This window comes from Bombus pascuorum, chromosome 8 (assembly GCF_905332965.1).
Source record: "Bombus pascuorum chromosome 8, iyBomPasc1.1, whole genome shotgun sequence".
Taxonomy (NCBI): Eukaryota; Metazoa; Arthropoda; class Insecta; order Hymenoptera; family Apidae; genus Bombus; species Bombus pascuorum.
Window position 1 is genome coordinate 10,681,192 of NC_083495.1, and position 15,309 is coordinate 10,696,500.

Genomic DNA, 15,309 nt, shown 5'->3' on the forward strand with positions numbered 1-15,309 from the left:
TTGTCAGCCCTTTGAACCACCGAAAACAATCAGTAGCATTTGACAGCCATTAACAGCCACAAAGCTACTAATAACATTATCGTCGCAACGAAAGGATTAAGAATGACGAATCCCTTGAAAAAAAAACACGATACTAATCAAATATATTTTTCACTAATAAGAACGAAACATTACATAACTTATTCATTGATTTCCCTTTGTCAATCTTTTGGCGATTCAAAATTTGGAAAGAGTATAAAAGAAAAAAATAAAAGAATATTTAAAGAGGAAATATGCTGTTTTATTATTTTTCTTTTTTAGCCATAATGGTTCAAAATTATACAAATTATAATACAAGAATATGAAAAAAAAAAAGGTAAAATTTTGATTATTTTTCTTTTTCTACGTACGATGGCTTAGATCAAATTGAAATAGAAAAATTGTTAGAAAAATATAAAAATATTGAAAATATACACATGGTAGAAACTTTCATTTTTGATCATGTTTTTTTATCATTTTTAATTAACTTACTGTGTTAACAATTGTTAACAGCAGTAAATCGAAGGATTTGTCTGAAATAAATGGTTCCCTCGAGCCAAATTCACCGCATGCTAAACGTCAAGGCTGCAGAGTCGTAGAAGGGAGATCGATAGACTCGCACAAACTACGCGCACGTTTATTTCTCCGTGTTCCCCAAAGTAGATCTTAAACATCAGCGATGCTTCTCCATCGGAGAAACGTTCGCAAGATCTTTGCAGCAACCACTTGGAAACGCTAGTTTTCAGAAATTTGAATCCTTTGGGGAAACCGGGCATCAGACGAACCCTTTGCAATTCTCACGACTCCATAAATTTTGCTTCAAATTAATTCACGGATTCGTACCTTATTTGAAAGTCGAAGATTCTGGTTCTTAAAAAATATACATTCTTCTTCCAAATATACAACAAAAATCTATCGATTAATATTAATTTTGTCTTTTTTTACTATCGTACTTGTTCCATCTGATTTCTCATTCTGTACTTATTCGTCACGTATTTTCGTAACATCTCATGTACTTACCCTCTTTTATGATTCGTCCTAAAGATATTCGTATTATAAAAGGAAATGGGAATAGCGTTCACATTCCCCTGTTAGAGAAGATATCTATTATCATTCAACGTTTGTTCCATCTTACTCTCTGTAATAAAAACATCGCTTATGATGACACATACACTGGATACGTAAACTTGTCACTCATACACGTCAAGCATGCTTAAAATTTAAATTTACCCCATTCTTAATCGCTCAGAAAATATTATTTCACGAAACGTAGAAACAACAATCCACCAAATTTACGATCTTCCCTCCAATCGCGAAGAAATTCAATATCAAATTAAACAAAAGAAAAGTCAGATAGAAAAAAAAGACAGCAGGTTAAAACCAGCCAAAATTTTTTAATTTCCCAAATCTTCGACTTCTATCCTCACCCTTGGCTCTAAGGCCGGGTGCAGACGAGAGACTTTTTGGCGCTGCGTCATAGGTTTTTCATTATTTTCCCGATTGTAAACAACGTATATCGTACGACACAATCGTTGGAAGAGCAGAGAAACAAAGTTCTTCTGTCTCACAAAAGAAACATACGATATAACGCGTGCCGCTCGTCTGCATCGGGTCTTACGTCCACGATACGTCAACGATAAACGCCAAACGCAAACTCGAATCTAACATGCAAAATATTCACCAATATGCGTAAACGATGTTCAGGAAGAACACGGCCGGCAAAGCATGATGGAACGAAGACGAGGCCAGCGTTGCACGTTTTTCAGGTGGCAAGGATGGGTGTTAAGGTCCCAGTGCTGTCGTCGCCACCGTCGAAAAATCCAAACCATCGCTCGTCTCTCACCCCCGGTTGTTATCGCCAACGTGCCGTTCGTCGAGTCAAGAAGGTGTCATCGCAACGAGGAACGAGAGTCGCACCACGGCCAACCACGAGATGCGAGTGTCAGAGATGCAGTTCGAGAAGAGGAAGCAATCCATCAGGGGAACAACGAGCGTCGTCGTCGTCGTCGTCGCGTATGTTGCTGGCGTCTCGGCAGCCGTTGCTGCGACAGATGTTCCGCACGACGTTTAAGATACTCGACGACGAGCCGTTTGGCTCCGTTCTGTTGTTCGCGGCCGAAATATGCCGGAATATTTGCCTCGCGAGAGGAGTTGCGCGCCCGCCGTGCACTCGTCTCTTTTGTCCTCTTCCTCCCTGAGGACGACGACTCGTACGACCTTCTTCTGCCGCTCTACGAGCCGTGGTCGCGTTGGATCACCACTTAAAAGTCGTCTTGTAGCGTCAGAGCGAGCAGGACGCGTACGAAGGTTCATTCTCAGGAAGGCAGAAGTCGCGAATGGATCTCCATGTGTACGCGCGTGCTGCACCGCGAAGAACAGAAGTTGAACGAGATTGGGAACGAGATTGGATGACCGTACGGAGTTATATATAGAGTACCGATGATTGTAAGATAAATGACGCAAGGGTAGGGTAACGAAGGGTAGCGAAAATCGTATGGGTTCGTTTGGAAGTCGGGGAAGGTGGGACGCGCGTGGACACGGAGCAGAAGCAAAGGAAAAAGAGCATCGCGCTGTAGGTTGGCCGATCTTTTTTTATCGGAGACGCTGGATGGAAGGCGTACAGAGAAGTTGGCGTGGTAATTGGTTGGAAAGTTGATCTTCTCGGAATCGAACGTGATAAAGGAAGATTGTCGTTCGATCTTCCTGTATGCGAGGCGAGTAACGATCGAGGCAAGAGACGAAGGATGGAAAACACGCTCGTGTACGGTCTCCGCCAAAGAGAACGGAGATCAAAGCGGAAAAACGGAAATAATTTATACATGCCGATGAAAATGATTTGGAAGGAACGAGAATAAAAAGAAGGGAGAGGGTAATAAGGGAGGAATATTAGAAAAAATTATTTTCTCTTTTAAACCATTTTCTACGCGTATATACGTTGCTTCTGTTTCTTCGCTTTGCTTTCTGTTCTCTTTGGCGGAGACCGCTAGATCGTGGTGTTTCGCTCCTCCGGCAAAGAAGCAAAAGGGGGAAAGTAAAATAAAAGAAGAAAAATTTTAAGGCAGCTGGCCTGTCGGTACGGCGGAGCTTCCGGTTTTAGGATTCATTAGATTCTTAAGAAGTTCGCCCTGGTGGATGCACGGGCATCCCTCCGCGCGCGTAAAAAAAAATGGGGGCGGGGATACTTAAATCGTAAGTCGAGCTAAGCTTTAGGATTAAGACGTAAGTTATATCGGAGAATTTATTTAATATACGCATATATATTATATATATATTATTAATTAATTAATTAAAATTATGATTATTACTATGAATTATTATTATGAATTATTATTACTATCGTTATTATTACTAATTATTACGATGATCATCGATACTATCGAATATGATACACGATGTTAATGATGATCATAATAATAGTTCTCGCGACACCTATGGAAGGGAACATCGCACGTCGAGCGAATCGTTTTCCGCCCACCTGCAAGCGAAACTGTTTCCTCCGCGGTAGCACACGTTGCATTCGAACGAATTTAACCGGTTTATCGAACATCGACTAAGTCCGTACGTTTTTTTAGAACACGTTTAGCCTCATCCTGTATTCCAGCAAAACTGACGACAGCTTCTGATCCTCGACTAGCTAATTCCGATTAATCAAATATTTCATAATTTCCAACGTACTATTCTTTCTAGGATTCAAATCGATTCTAGTTAGGACTTAAAACTTAAATAATCCATTTGAAATAATGAGCAGTAACGAATGAAAAATAATTGAAAGATAGAAGAAGCAAGATAAAACAAGATGATTGAATTCAAGGCAAGAATTAGCTGGTACCGATCATGGACCAAGGTTTTCAAGGAATACGACCTAGGAATCCTTCCTCTAATCCCACAAATTCGCAGAAACCATTCATCCTTTCTCAGAGAATCGCCATCGATGTTCTAAACATCGAGGATTCTCTTTAAACTAGAACGTGTGTTTCTCGTTGCCACCAAAGAGAAAAGAAAGAAGGTGGCACGCACACTCAAACCAAGTGAATTTTAATCTCTGGTCACTTGTGAGAACATCTTCCGAGTGTTTTAACTTTGTTCCCCTTGACCAATCTACCCGAATGGGTATTTTAAATTCTCGTTCGACGAGAGCTCGATTCGCCGATTTCCGCGCGACCGTGCTAACCGCGGACAGCGATTTCGCTTGAACGACGTCCACGAGACGGATCCGTGCATCCTATTTGTTCTTCGAAGATGATGACCTAGAACAGAGAGAAGGAAAAGAATGGGTAAAATGGCACGCTCGACGAGGCAGAGGAATCTCTCGAGGCTTCGTGAGCCTCGACCGCGCATGAAGGATCTAATAGCACATATTATACAATTATATCGATAAACCATGACATGTGTGCTCGTTTTGGACGTGCGATGCGTACACCTCAACCAGTTTCCAAAGAGGCATTTTAACGCGTGAGGAAATTGCGGGGAACGTTCTCGAGAAGAGACGAAGCAGACGGAAATGGGGCAGAATGCTTGATCGATCCGTGCGTAGGTATTTACATTGTGTACGAGTTATCGTAATCAAGAAGAACGGGATGAGGGATGATAAAGCGAGGGAAAACGGGAATGCAATAACGGACAGAATGTTCGAAGTCCTCTGAATCGCGTGAGAATGGTTGGAGGGAAAGCAAAGGGAAAGGCCAAGCGAACAGACACACGCATGACACGTCTAATAACGTTGATCCTCTATGATTTTAATGTGTGTTCTTGCTACTATCCGACGTAAGTCTGGGCCACAGCCACACGCTGTTCAAAGCTGGTGCCGGAAGTGGAGCTTTTAATATCTTTGGAAGGATGTATCACGAAGGGGATCGTAGGGTGGACAGAATGGTGGGCGAATATCAGCAAATTGTCTCGTAGTTACGTTGTAGTTTTTATTTTTCTTTCTCTATTTCTTTTTCTTAAGGGTCTGCTGGACGCGAGAAATGTTTGAGAAATGGTGGAATCAAAGCGTTCCAAGATGGATACTCGCGTGCCATAAAGTCCACCAGCGGAGAGATCGAACCTCGGTACACGTGACTTCCCAGTGGTTAGCTCTTCCTAGCTAAACGCGAGCGTGTTGAGTTCAAGCTGACGGGTATCAGTGCCAAACTATAATTCCTTTACGATTCTTGCTGTCTCTTCGCTCGAAGATCACCTGACCCCATTGTACGTAACTATAGTTCGTGAGACAGAGCGTTGATACGTAGCTAATTTTAATTGATCGATCGTTTTATGATTTGACCTTCGTTTTACAATTGTACATTGCGCGTATCGATCTTTCGCTTCAAGGTCGACTGTTTTTAAGAATCTCAATCGCGATGGCGCCATCTGTGTCGGTCGATGAAAAAACGACAGTTTCACGACTTTTCTTTTATTCCCTCCTTTTCTTTTTTCTAAGTTAATTGCTTCTCCTTCCTGTGCTAGTTGTATACTGAGTTCTCCACGTTTTCCCGTTATTTGTGACTCCCGAGTGCATGGCTGGCTGGCTCCTCCTTCATTCGTTGAAGCGTTCCCGCGCTTATCGTCGCGTCCCCGCGACGTCATCTTCCCCGGCCGTGGCCAGCTTCGTAAACGATTGCAGCCACGGGGCTGCGCCACGCTCCTCGTCGTGTAATATTTCTAGTAATAAAGCGGTTTCGCGATCGAGTCGCGGGCCTTTCTCGTCGTTTTCGCTGTTTTTTCTACCTCCTCTCTCTAGAGATCGATGAAAAGCGGAAGAGAAGACGAGCGGGTATCGCGACGAAAAGCATACCACTGTGAAGGGAGAGTTAATGGAAAGTCACGTTAGGTGAGCAAGGGCCCGTAACGAAATATTTAGGTGGAAGAAAAATTGGGGAAAAGGCATGGTAGGAAAGAAGGTCACTTCCGGCAGCCAAATGACGACAGCGTGCAAGAATTACGGTCTGAAACATAATAAAGATAATGAAAGAATATTATTATAATGAAAATGAATTAAATAAAATATATGTGTGTATATATATATACAAAAAAGTATATTGTGTATGTATATATAAACGCATGTACGTATAAATATATATATATCTCTTCTCACTATGGATAAAGATATACAGTGAATAGTATAATTCTATCTCTCTTTGCTACCAAGTTGTACTTATTCTTAATTGATTTACTTGTACAAAAGAAATGTGTTAAATAATAATGAAATACAATTATATATATATATATAATATACAGCTATATAAATAATACATATACATAAATATAAATATATATATAAATATTATACATATGATATAGCGTTAATTAACTATTATTATGATTATTATTACGATCATTGTGAGATACGGTTATTCTTACTTATTTGATTATTGTCATTATATGATTATTCTTATTATTATTATCATGACTATTATATTGTATATCATTATTCCTATTAATTATTACCGTTATATCGTTAACGACGTTATCGATGCTATATTTAATATTCTCACATCGTCTCACTATCGAAACGCAAAAGAATAAAAAAAATATATATATATTACAAAGTACATAAGAAGTGTGAGTGAGTGTTATACGGAGTGAAGAAAACGAAATAAAAAAAGAAATCAGAGCCGTTGGTAATGTTAATATACAACAAAACGTGTATATTATCTATTACTGCTGTTCGATATTGTGATGGTCGTTACAGCTGCGTTACGACGAGGGTGACACGATAATGGTGATTCAGGACCATGTAATCGAGAATCCACTTGTCCTCTGCTATACTAAAAGCTCGACTTTATTCGTCGCTTTCTGCTCGCACGATAATCGCGTTTCCCTGTTGTTTATCCTTTTCTTTTCCATTCTGTCTTTTTCCATTATACAAACAAACAGAATTCTTATATTCGTGTATAATAATAAAAAAAAAAAAATATATAAATTTGTTCAGTGTGTGTTTTACCGTATCGCAAGTTTTGATTGTTCGTCTCTTCGCGCTAGATCCGCCATTTTTCGTTACGTGACGATTCTATATTGTTTCGCGCGATGTTCCTCAGCTTCCGGTGTACGGTTCTTTCAAATGTAATCTACTAATCTACTCACAACGTCGAATATTTCTGTACGCATCATCGAATTTTCTATTCCCCTTGATAAACTCAATCTCTACCAATTTTTCATTTTCATCATTGGGAAATATCATACTGAAAGTTCGCGAAACGATAGTTATACACGAAAAAAAAAAAGAAGGAAAAAGGGGGATACGGATGATGATCCTTTTGGGCTAGTGTAAAATCAGAGGATAAAGAAGAACGCGTACAATTAAATAAGACATCTATGGTAATACCCTGTAATTAAGACGTATACAGCGTCGAGCACGATTGCCAATCGAGTTTTATCATTAATTACCGTCGTTCCGCATACGTACCTAATTGCGCTCGAACAAAGGAAAATGGTAAAAGAGAAAAAAAAGAAAATAGAAGAAAGGGAAAATATGCTAGAACGATGAATTTATTATCGGGGCCCTTGTTTAACGAAGCGTTTTTTTTTTTTTTTTTTTCTTATATCGAGTGATAATAAAGCGGTAATCAAAAACAAACAATGCGAAACGATGGGAGAAAAGAAGAGATGGACAGAATTGATAATGATTCCTGAACGCGAACCGTGTCCCAACGTACGTTTTTATGCAGTCGCCTCTTTAAAACAAACATATTGTACATATTTGTGCGGGCGTTTTGATCCTAACATGTATCGTGTCGTAGAAATCTTTTTAGATAGGTTAATGAAAAAAAATCCATAAAGGAATGAAGAAAGAAAGAAATCAATGATCGATCGTCGATAAATCGTTGAAAACCTTATCGACTCGGCTCGGATCACCATGGATCGGTAACGATATTCCATAAGCGCGTGGATCGTTACCAATCCGGACAAGGGATCGATCCTGTCACGATATAATCAGATTTAGTCGTTCGTTCCGATCTTAATGAACGGGTGTGTCAAAGTGCAATTTGTAACTGTGTCTACGATAGCAGGGCAAACGCAATTATAATTGCAATTATAATTGTACGATTTGTCGAACGAACGCGTACAATGCCGGTCATTTTTGCGTTATATGCCGAAGAATGAAACGTCTCGGTAAAAATACAGGATCGTCCTTTTTGACGGTCGTATCCTCCAATCAAATGGAAAATATCCGAGTATTAATCGGATCCTTCGAGAAAGGATACGATCATCGTTTGTTATACCCGAACCGTCCTCGTTTTCGTAATTACAGATCTACGTCGCTCTTTGCCTACGCGATTGATGCATTTTATCGATAAAGTAAATAACGCTGATTCAACGAACTTATCGACTCGAACTTGGTTATGTGTTTTTCTAAGCAGTTTCAGAAGAAGATGAAAAAGAGTTGTTAAACGTCATCTAGGAGAAAATAACAGAGGAAATGCATACGTCGGCGTGGCAAAGATCGCTAGAGAATGAAAGATGAAAAACGAGAACTGTATTATAATGTAGAAGCGTGTATATCGTTAAGCTTACGATTGGGGTTGTCCCAAAGCCTTTCTCTTAGATTTACAATGTGCGCATCCACTGAAACATCCTCTCGACTCCCGGATCGATTCCTTTTATTTTTCTCTCTCATATTCTGAGTCTCATCGTTGTACGAAAGAGTACGGGTATAATAACGTAACGTGCATTAAATATGTAACTTTACGCGATACGACATCCACGACTATATCACATGCTGGATCGTGTGCGCCACGTTCAGGAGAATTTGAAAAAGACCGTTGACGATAGACAGTGTACCTTCTGTTGTACCATTTATTCAGAAAATATCTACATCTTCCTAGAATGTAGAACAAACGATAGACGGAAGAAACGTATGAAACATAGACACGTTACATATTTTGTAATGGTTAAGCGATAAAGAAAAAACACAAAAAGAAAAATCGCAAACGTATGCACTAGTAAAACTAACGTGTAATATAATCGTGTATGTTTTTTAGTAACATATATAACTTTACGAATCGAACTTAATCGAATGGGAAATCGAGCAGCGAGGGTGGATCAGCGATCTCTTAGATTGTTACGAACTCGTTCGAGATACTTTTTGCCCCTCCGTGATACGAACAAGGAGAACAGCTAAAACGAGTATTTTACCATTTTATCTACATTTTTCAAAGACACGCACTCTTTTTCTCTATCTCTCTTTATATCTCTTTCTATTTCTGTCTAATGTTATTCCGCGATTTGTAGCGCCACCCGAAGTCATATGCGTCGATGTTTAGTATCTAGATTTTTCGATAAGAAAGGAAGTCGAAGGAAGGGCAGAACGAAGAAAGGGGAAAACATAAGAAATATCGAAAGAAATATCTGCGATTGCATTATTGATTATCAAGGAACCACATGTAAACGCTTTAATGAAAAATACACCTGAATTTTTAAGAATATTAAAAAGAAAAAGAAGAAAGATACCAAATACAATCTGCACCGGAAATTTTGCAGAGTTCCTTTTTTTCTTTAACGTATCTTCGAACAAATTAGATACCTTCGAAATGATGATGATAATAATAATAATAACAATAACAATAATAATAATAATAATAATAATAACGAAACTTGTCTTTCCAACACCTTGTTTCTCAAAGGACGCGACAAAGAGAACTTTTTTAACCATCTTCGTTAATTCTTCGAATTCTATCTGCCAAGGGAGGAAACCACGCAAGTAAAGAGAGAGCAACCGTTGTTCAGATACTCATCGAACCTCTTTCGATAATCGACAAGCAATACAATAGCCTCATTGGCGCGTACAACTCGATAAAATGGCGCACGTTCGGGGAACAGAATTTTTGCGATGACTTATAGACGGTTATATACATGTATATACGCATATAATATGTATACATACCGAGTTAAGTTACATGCATTCTCATCTCTTTTATATACATATATAGACACACACACGCACGCGCGCGCGCACACATACACACAGACACACACGTAATAGAGAAGAGAAAAGAGCGGAGGTAGCGACATACACGATGAGACAGAACACAAGATCATAAACTAAATACTAAATATACATATAATATACGATATAATATATATAACCAGATGTTCAACCAAGGGAAACTTTTCCTGTACGAAGCGGATCCGCAAAATTTTGAAAGTATCTTGTCTCAAGAGGGAAAGATTTCCCCATCGTTGAACGAATCTGATCGATTTAATATAATTTTGCTAAAAGGAAAGAGGAAGAAAAAGAAGAAGAGGACGAACCAAGAAAATTGAGAATCTGGCCACGTTCTTCGTCGTATTTGGCACGATGCCTGAAAGTTTTATGAAAGACAAATTTTTGCTACGTAGTACCGGATACCGTTCGGTTGCTTCACCGCAGCGTTCGTTGCGACTCAATGACGAATTCGATCGATCGCGAGTCAAATCGATTTTTCCCCCACATCCAGAGATTAGAAGTTCTCGACGATACCGAACAACGATTCTCTATCACAGAAATCTACGACGAGTTTGCGTGGTAAATTTTACGCGAGACAACCGCGTTTTCTCATTTTTCAAATTGCTTTCACGTAAGACAGATTCATGTACATACTTATGATAAGTTAGATTGAGGAAAAGCTTCCATGTTTTAAACAAAACGTCGTACAATGGTGCGAAATTTGTTTAATGTAAACACAATCGGTCGAATTCACCGACAAACCACTTTTATGTACCTGTTACGACTGATTATTGCGTATTATTGCCGCGACAGTAAATATATACATATACATATATAGAATTTTGTGTGTGCGCGTGTGTGTATATATCTATATACCATAACGGTTCACCGTTATTTTGTAATTATCGTTAAATGTCATTGACTGCTTGCTAATCGCCGATTTGTGATCCACCATTAATCTTATATCGGTAATCGTATGTACATATCGAGTTAACAAGGAAAACAAAAAAATATAAAAAATATAAAAAATATAAAAAAATATAGACAAAATATTTTAAATCGTTGTGTTGGAATCAGTTATATAGATCAAGGAATATAAGACTGGAACATAAAATTATAGACGAAGAGGATAGAGGACTTTCGATTGTATTTAAATTTGATTGATTACATTTCCACGCATTCTCTGCGCTGCTAATTACGAAGATTATTGATCGGTTTAATCAAGATGTCTAATTTTTTACTGAAAAGATTATTAGGTGATTACCCATAAATTCATTAGAATTTATACTTATATACAAATAATTTATATTTATAGAAATATTTTAGTACGAAAAATATTTAGTACTTTTACTATTTGTTATTGAAATAATGTTTAACTAAATATTTGGCACATATTAACTGTCATACTTCAAATAGTATTTCAATAAAAATTAGGCATAATTTACCTCAACACTTATCCCACAATGATGTCCTTAGTGACGGTATGTTACGTCTCTATATTCCTAGATTCATAAAAATGATGGCCAAGCGACAGAAAGAAAACAGGCATTACGAATTGTCATTGGATGTATTGTGAACTTTCGTTTCTTCCGTATGCGAATAAAACTGCCTTTCCGATAATGGGAAACAGTTAACTGAATAGATATACTGAAAGAGTAAAAAGTTCTAATGAAACAAGGATAAAATCGATCGAATCAAAGTGTAAGAATCGTGAGTGAAGTATCGCGATGAAAGAGAGAGGTTGGTTGGGGTAGGAAAACGCGCTTCGTCGTGATTTGAATTAATTTTTCCAGGGAAATCGTAGCCTTAGTCTTCGTTTCTCTCGTCAGTTTTATGCAATGATAACGGCGGATACACTTGTATATATCTACCATGCTCGAAAACGAAGAAAAGAAAACGCAATGGACGTAATGATAGGTGAAACGACAAAGTAACGAAACATGATGTCATTTGAAGTATGTTACGTATGATCCCCGTGATTATAACGGATGTTTGCTACGAAAATCAACGAAATCATCGTATTCGCACTGATCGTTCGATCATTGTTGAGTACATTGTTGAATCGATTAGATAAGATACTACGAAATATGATAGGTTTATTAAAGGTGTATCCGCCTAGTTTGCACAAAACACTGCATGAATCATAATCGAACTTATATTCGCGGCATTCAAAGAATGGCATTCAACGATAAAACTGTACATACGCACGTTTACTATTGTCTATTTACTATTACGAGAAAATCTTATTCCTAAGACCTTCGACTACATATGTGATTTTATCGAAATGAGAATAATTCTGGTAATGGGGACGATGACAGTAACAACAAGAACAAAAAGAATGCAAGAAAAAAGCAAACTGCATTACATACATTGTTTAGCGCCATTGTGAACTTCTATCCCTTCTTACGAGATAAGCATAACTATATTTGTTTATATATACATATACACGACAACATACGTATAGAAAACATTACGACTATTATTATTATTACTATTATTCTTATTATTACCATTACGATGATTATCATTATTATTAAATATGGCCACTATGTCTATTATTATGATTATTATCAGTAAACGAAAAATGAAAATGATGAAGGTACGACGGACAATTGCTAAAAATTAAATGAAAGATCTTACTTATACATAATTATAAATACGTCATGATGACATATTCATAACAATTAATTATTATGATAAAGTAATAACATTATTATTATTACTATTATAAATAATACCCTATTCCCATTTGTTGTGAATGTTTACGTTGTTTTATGATATTCAGAATATTCTAAAAATAAAGTCTATAATTTCCACGAATACATTAGCGTTTCTTTCCTGCATCCTATCTTCCAGGAATTTTATATTAAATTCCAGATTATAGCAATCAAAATTATGTTACAATACTAACGCGTTTTTTCAGTACAGTCATATCAATACGTTTTATGTAACCATAACTATATTTTACTATCTTATTTATCTCACGTACTGACATAATCATAGATATTACAGATTAAATAGAAAATAACATTCGCATTAACTTAAGTGCGCACAGGTATTGTCACTTCTAAAAATATTGCATTGTTTTATGTTATTTCTAATAATATTTAATTACAATAGTTGCAATACTATAATTATCTTAAACGATAAAAAATCATGTAGTAATCCTTCTTCGGTATTTATATCATTCGAGATTATTAGACTGCGGATTATTACGCAAATTTATATTTTTTTAAATATAATTAAATTGAATCGTGACTGCGTGAAATCCTAAGAAACCATGAAAAGAGTCGTTTAGACATAGACAGAGCGTCTGGAAATTTCCGAAGATAATTCCTAGCAGAGTCAGCTCTTGCGCGTACTCGTAAACGAACAACTTCAAGCAGAGAAATTGACATAAGTGCGCGTGCACGGAATAAGCGCGGCCACTTTCACGTTATTTTTTGTGCATTTCTGTTCGCGTCGCTCCTATTAGGCCACGTCAAAATTAATTTCTTCGTTATCTGAAGTGCAACGTGTAATTTTCCGATGATCGAATTAACCGTGAGGAAAAATGTGAAGAATGTATTGTAGCTGGCAACGTTGGTGTACCGAGGCCGTTTGACAAAACAGATAGTACACAGCTCAAGTACTATTTTTATTCCAGTTGTTAACCTCGGTCGACACACTCGCGAAAATGTCATTCGAAGGGAAATACAACGCAAAAAGTCCCGGTAAGTTCTCGGCAGGACAACTCTTTTTTATTTCGTTTGTTCATTGTTACGATCACGATTCATATCAATAAATAATACACACTGCATACGTATTTCTACGATTCTACAAAACGCTTGTTATCTAGAAAAATTGGCTCCACGTTATACGTGTCGCCAAACTTCCTTCTACAATATGTATTCCGTGAAAATATATTTCATTTTCTTGAAATAATTATATGATTAAATGCATTTAATGATTTTTTATATGCAATATCATATTGGTCTTTTACATCATCTAACAAATGAAATTTCAGCTGTGAAAAGATTAATGAGAGAGGCTCGAGAGCTTCATGAAGCTACGGAAGAATATTGTGCATCTCCTTTAGAAGATAATCTTTTTGAGTGGCATTTTACTGTGCAAGGACCACCATCCACAGACTTTGAAGGTGGTGTTTATCATGGTAGAATTTTATTGCCACCGGAATATCCTATGAAACCTCCAAATATCATATTATTAACAGTAAGCAATGTTAATAGTAAATATCCTTGATTTTTAATCTATGCATTGCCATTCATTGCATGTCATTTTAGCCCAATGGCCGTTTTGAAACCAATAAAAAGATTTGCTTAAGCATTTCTGGGCATCATCCGGAAACATGGCAGCCTTCATGGAGCATCAGAACAGCTTTATTGGCTTTAATTGCTTTTATGCCAACACCAGGAAATGGGACAATCGGATCTTTAGACTATAGTAAAGAGGAAAGGCAAAAACTTGCAAAAAAGTACTTGCAAAAAGTTGACATAATTTTGCAATTTTTATACTATTAATAAACATTATTAATAATCAATAAGATTAAAAACATTAATAATGATTATAAAAATGTTCTGCCATAGATCACTAAACTGGCAATGCGACACTTGTGGGAAAGTTGTTGATTTATTGTCAAAGAACACAGTTAAAAAACCTATTACAGTAGAAGAACAAACTATGTTAAACACAATAGCATTAAAGGTACTTTTTTTTTTATTATCATATCAACTGATAACATGTCGTGTATTTTAAAAAATTGTACTTTTAGGCTGATGACTCACCAACATCAGACACATCTTTTTTAGTCAATTCAGATAGCATTTCAGAAAATCAATTGAGACAACGTAGCACAGAGCCGATTACTAATGAGAATCAAGATCGACAGCAATCGGATGTCATAGTAAATCAACAGGTGGAAACAATATCATCTTCGAACGATTTATTCTGGAGCATCCTGATCGCTTCCTTGGTATCAGCGATAATTCTACTTGTTTTGCGACGGCTATTTCTTGTTTAAATTATTCTAAATGTAACAAAACGTTGTAATTGTAAGTATGTTAACAAAACAAAGTAAATTTTATACACATTTTATGAAACATTTTTAAAATTAGAAAAGGATGTCAAATTTATACACGCTAGAAATAATCAGAACTTCATGAAAATAATGTATGACAGAGATTGCACTGATATATTTACCTTAGTACACAACTGTCTCTTACTCTTACAAAAAAGTTGTTCACTATGGAAACTAATTGTTTTGATGAGCATAAAAATGATAAGAATTATAAATTGCGTTAGTATTACTAGTATTTAATCGTCTTTTAGATGTCTTTATGTCTTTTTGATATACAATATATACTTACAAACTTTGATTTAAAAAT

At 36.8% G+C, this 15,309-nt stretch overlaps 2 protein-coding genes across 10 annotated transcripts in view; both read left to right on the forward strand.

Annotated features, from left to right (window-relative positions):
• The window catches only part of LOC132909776 (serine/threonine-protein phosphatase 2B catalytic subunit 2-like), a 234,993-nt gene extending 228,960 nt beyond the window's left edge, over positions 1-6,033 (forward strand). For 8 of the 9 annotated variants that reach the window (XM_060964859.1, XM_060964861.1, XM_060964866.1 and 5 more), the window contains one exon: positions 1,785-6,033. The gene's annotated coding sequence lies outside the window, so the exon portion shown is untranslated. Of the gene's footprint in view, positions 1-1,722 lie in introns of all 9 variants that reach the window. The other variant, XM_060964857.1, reaches the window with a different exon arrangement.
• A 7,317-nt stretch (positions 6,034-13,350) lies between these two features.
• Positions 13,351-15,115, forward strand: LOC132909798 (ubiquitin-conjugating enzyme E2 J1-like). The gene is made up of 5 exons (XM_060964895.1): positions 13,351-13,638; positions 13,932-14,137; positions 14,209-14,399; positions 14,512-14,629; positions 14,697-15,115. Exons 1-5 carry the CDS (start codon positions 13,602-13,604, stop codon positions 14,943-14,945), a joined length of 801 nt encoding a protein of 266 aa, XP_060820878.1. The 5' UTR covers positions 13,351-13,601; the 3' UTR covers positions 14,946-15,115.
• Positions 15,116-15,309: the final 194 nt, after the last annotated feature.

Bases quoted from the DNA above. Each gene is read 5' to 3' on its own strand.
- LOC132909798 (XM_060964895.1), top strand. From the start codon at position 13,602: ATGTCATTCGAAGGGAAATACAACGCAAAAAGTCCCG. The intron at 13,639-13,931 runs GTAAGTTCTCGG...ATGAAATTTCAG, and splicing joins ATACAACGCAAAAAGTCCCG to CTGTGAAAAGATTAATGAGA. The intron at 14,400-14,511 runs GTACTTGCAAAA...GTTCTGCCATAG, and splicing joins AGGCAAAAACTTGCAAAAAA to ATCACTAAACTGGCAATGCG.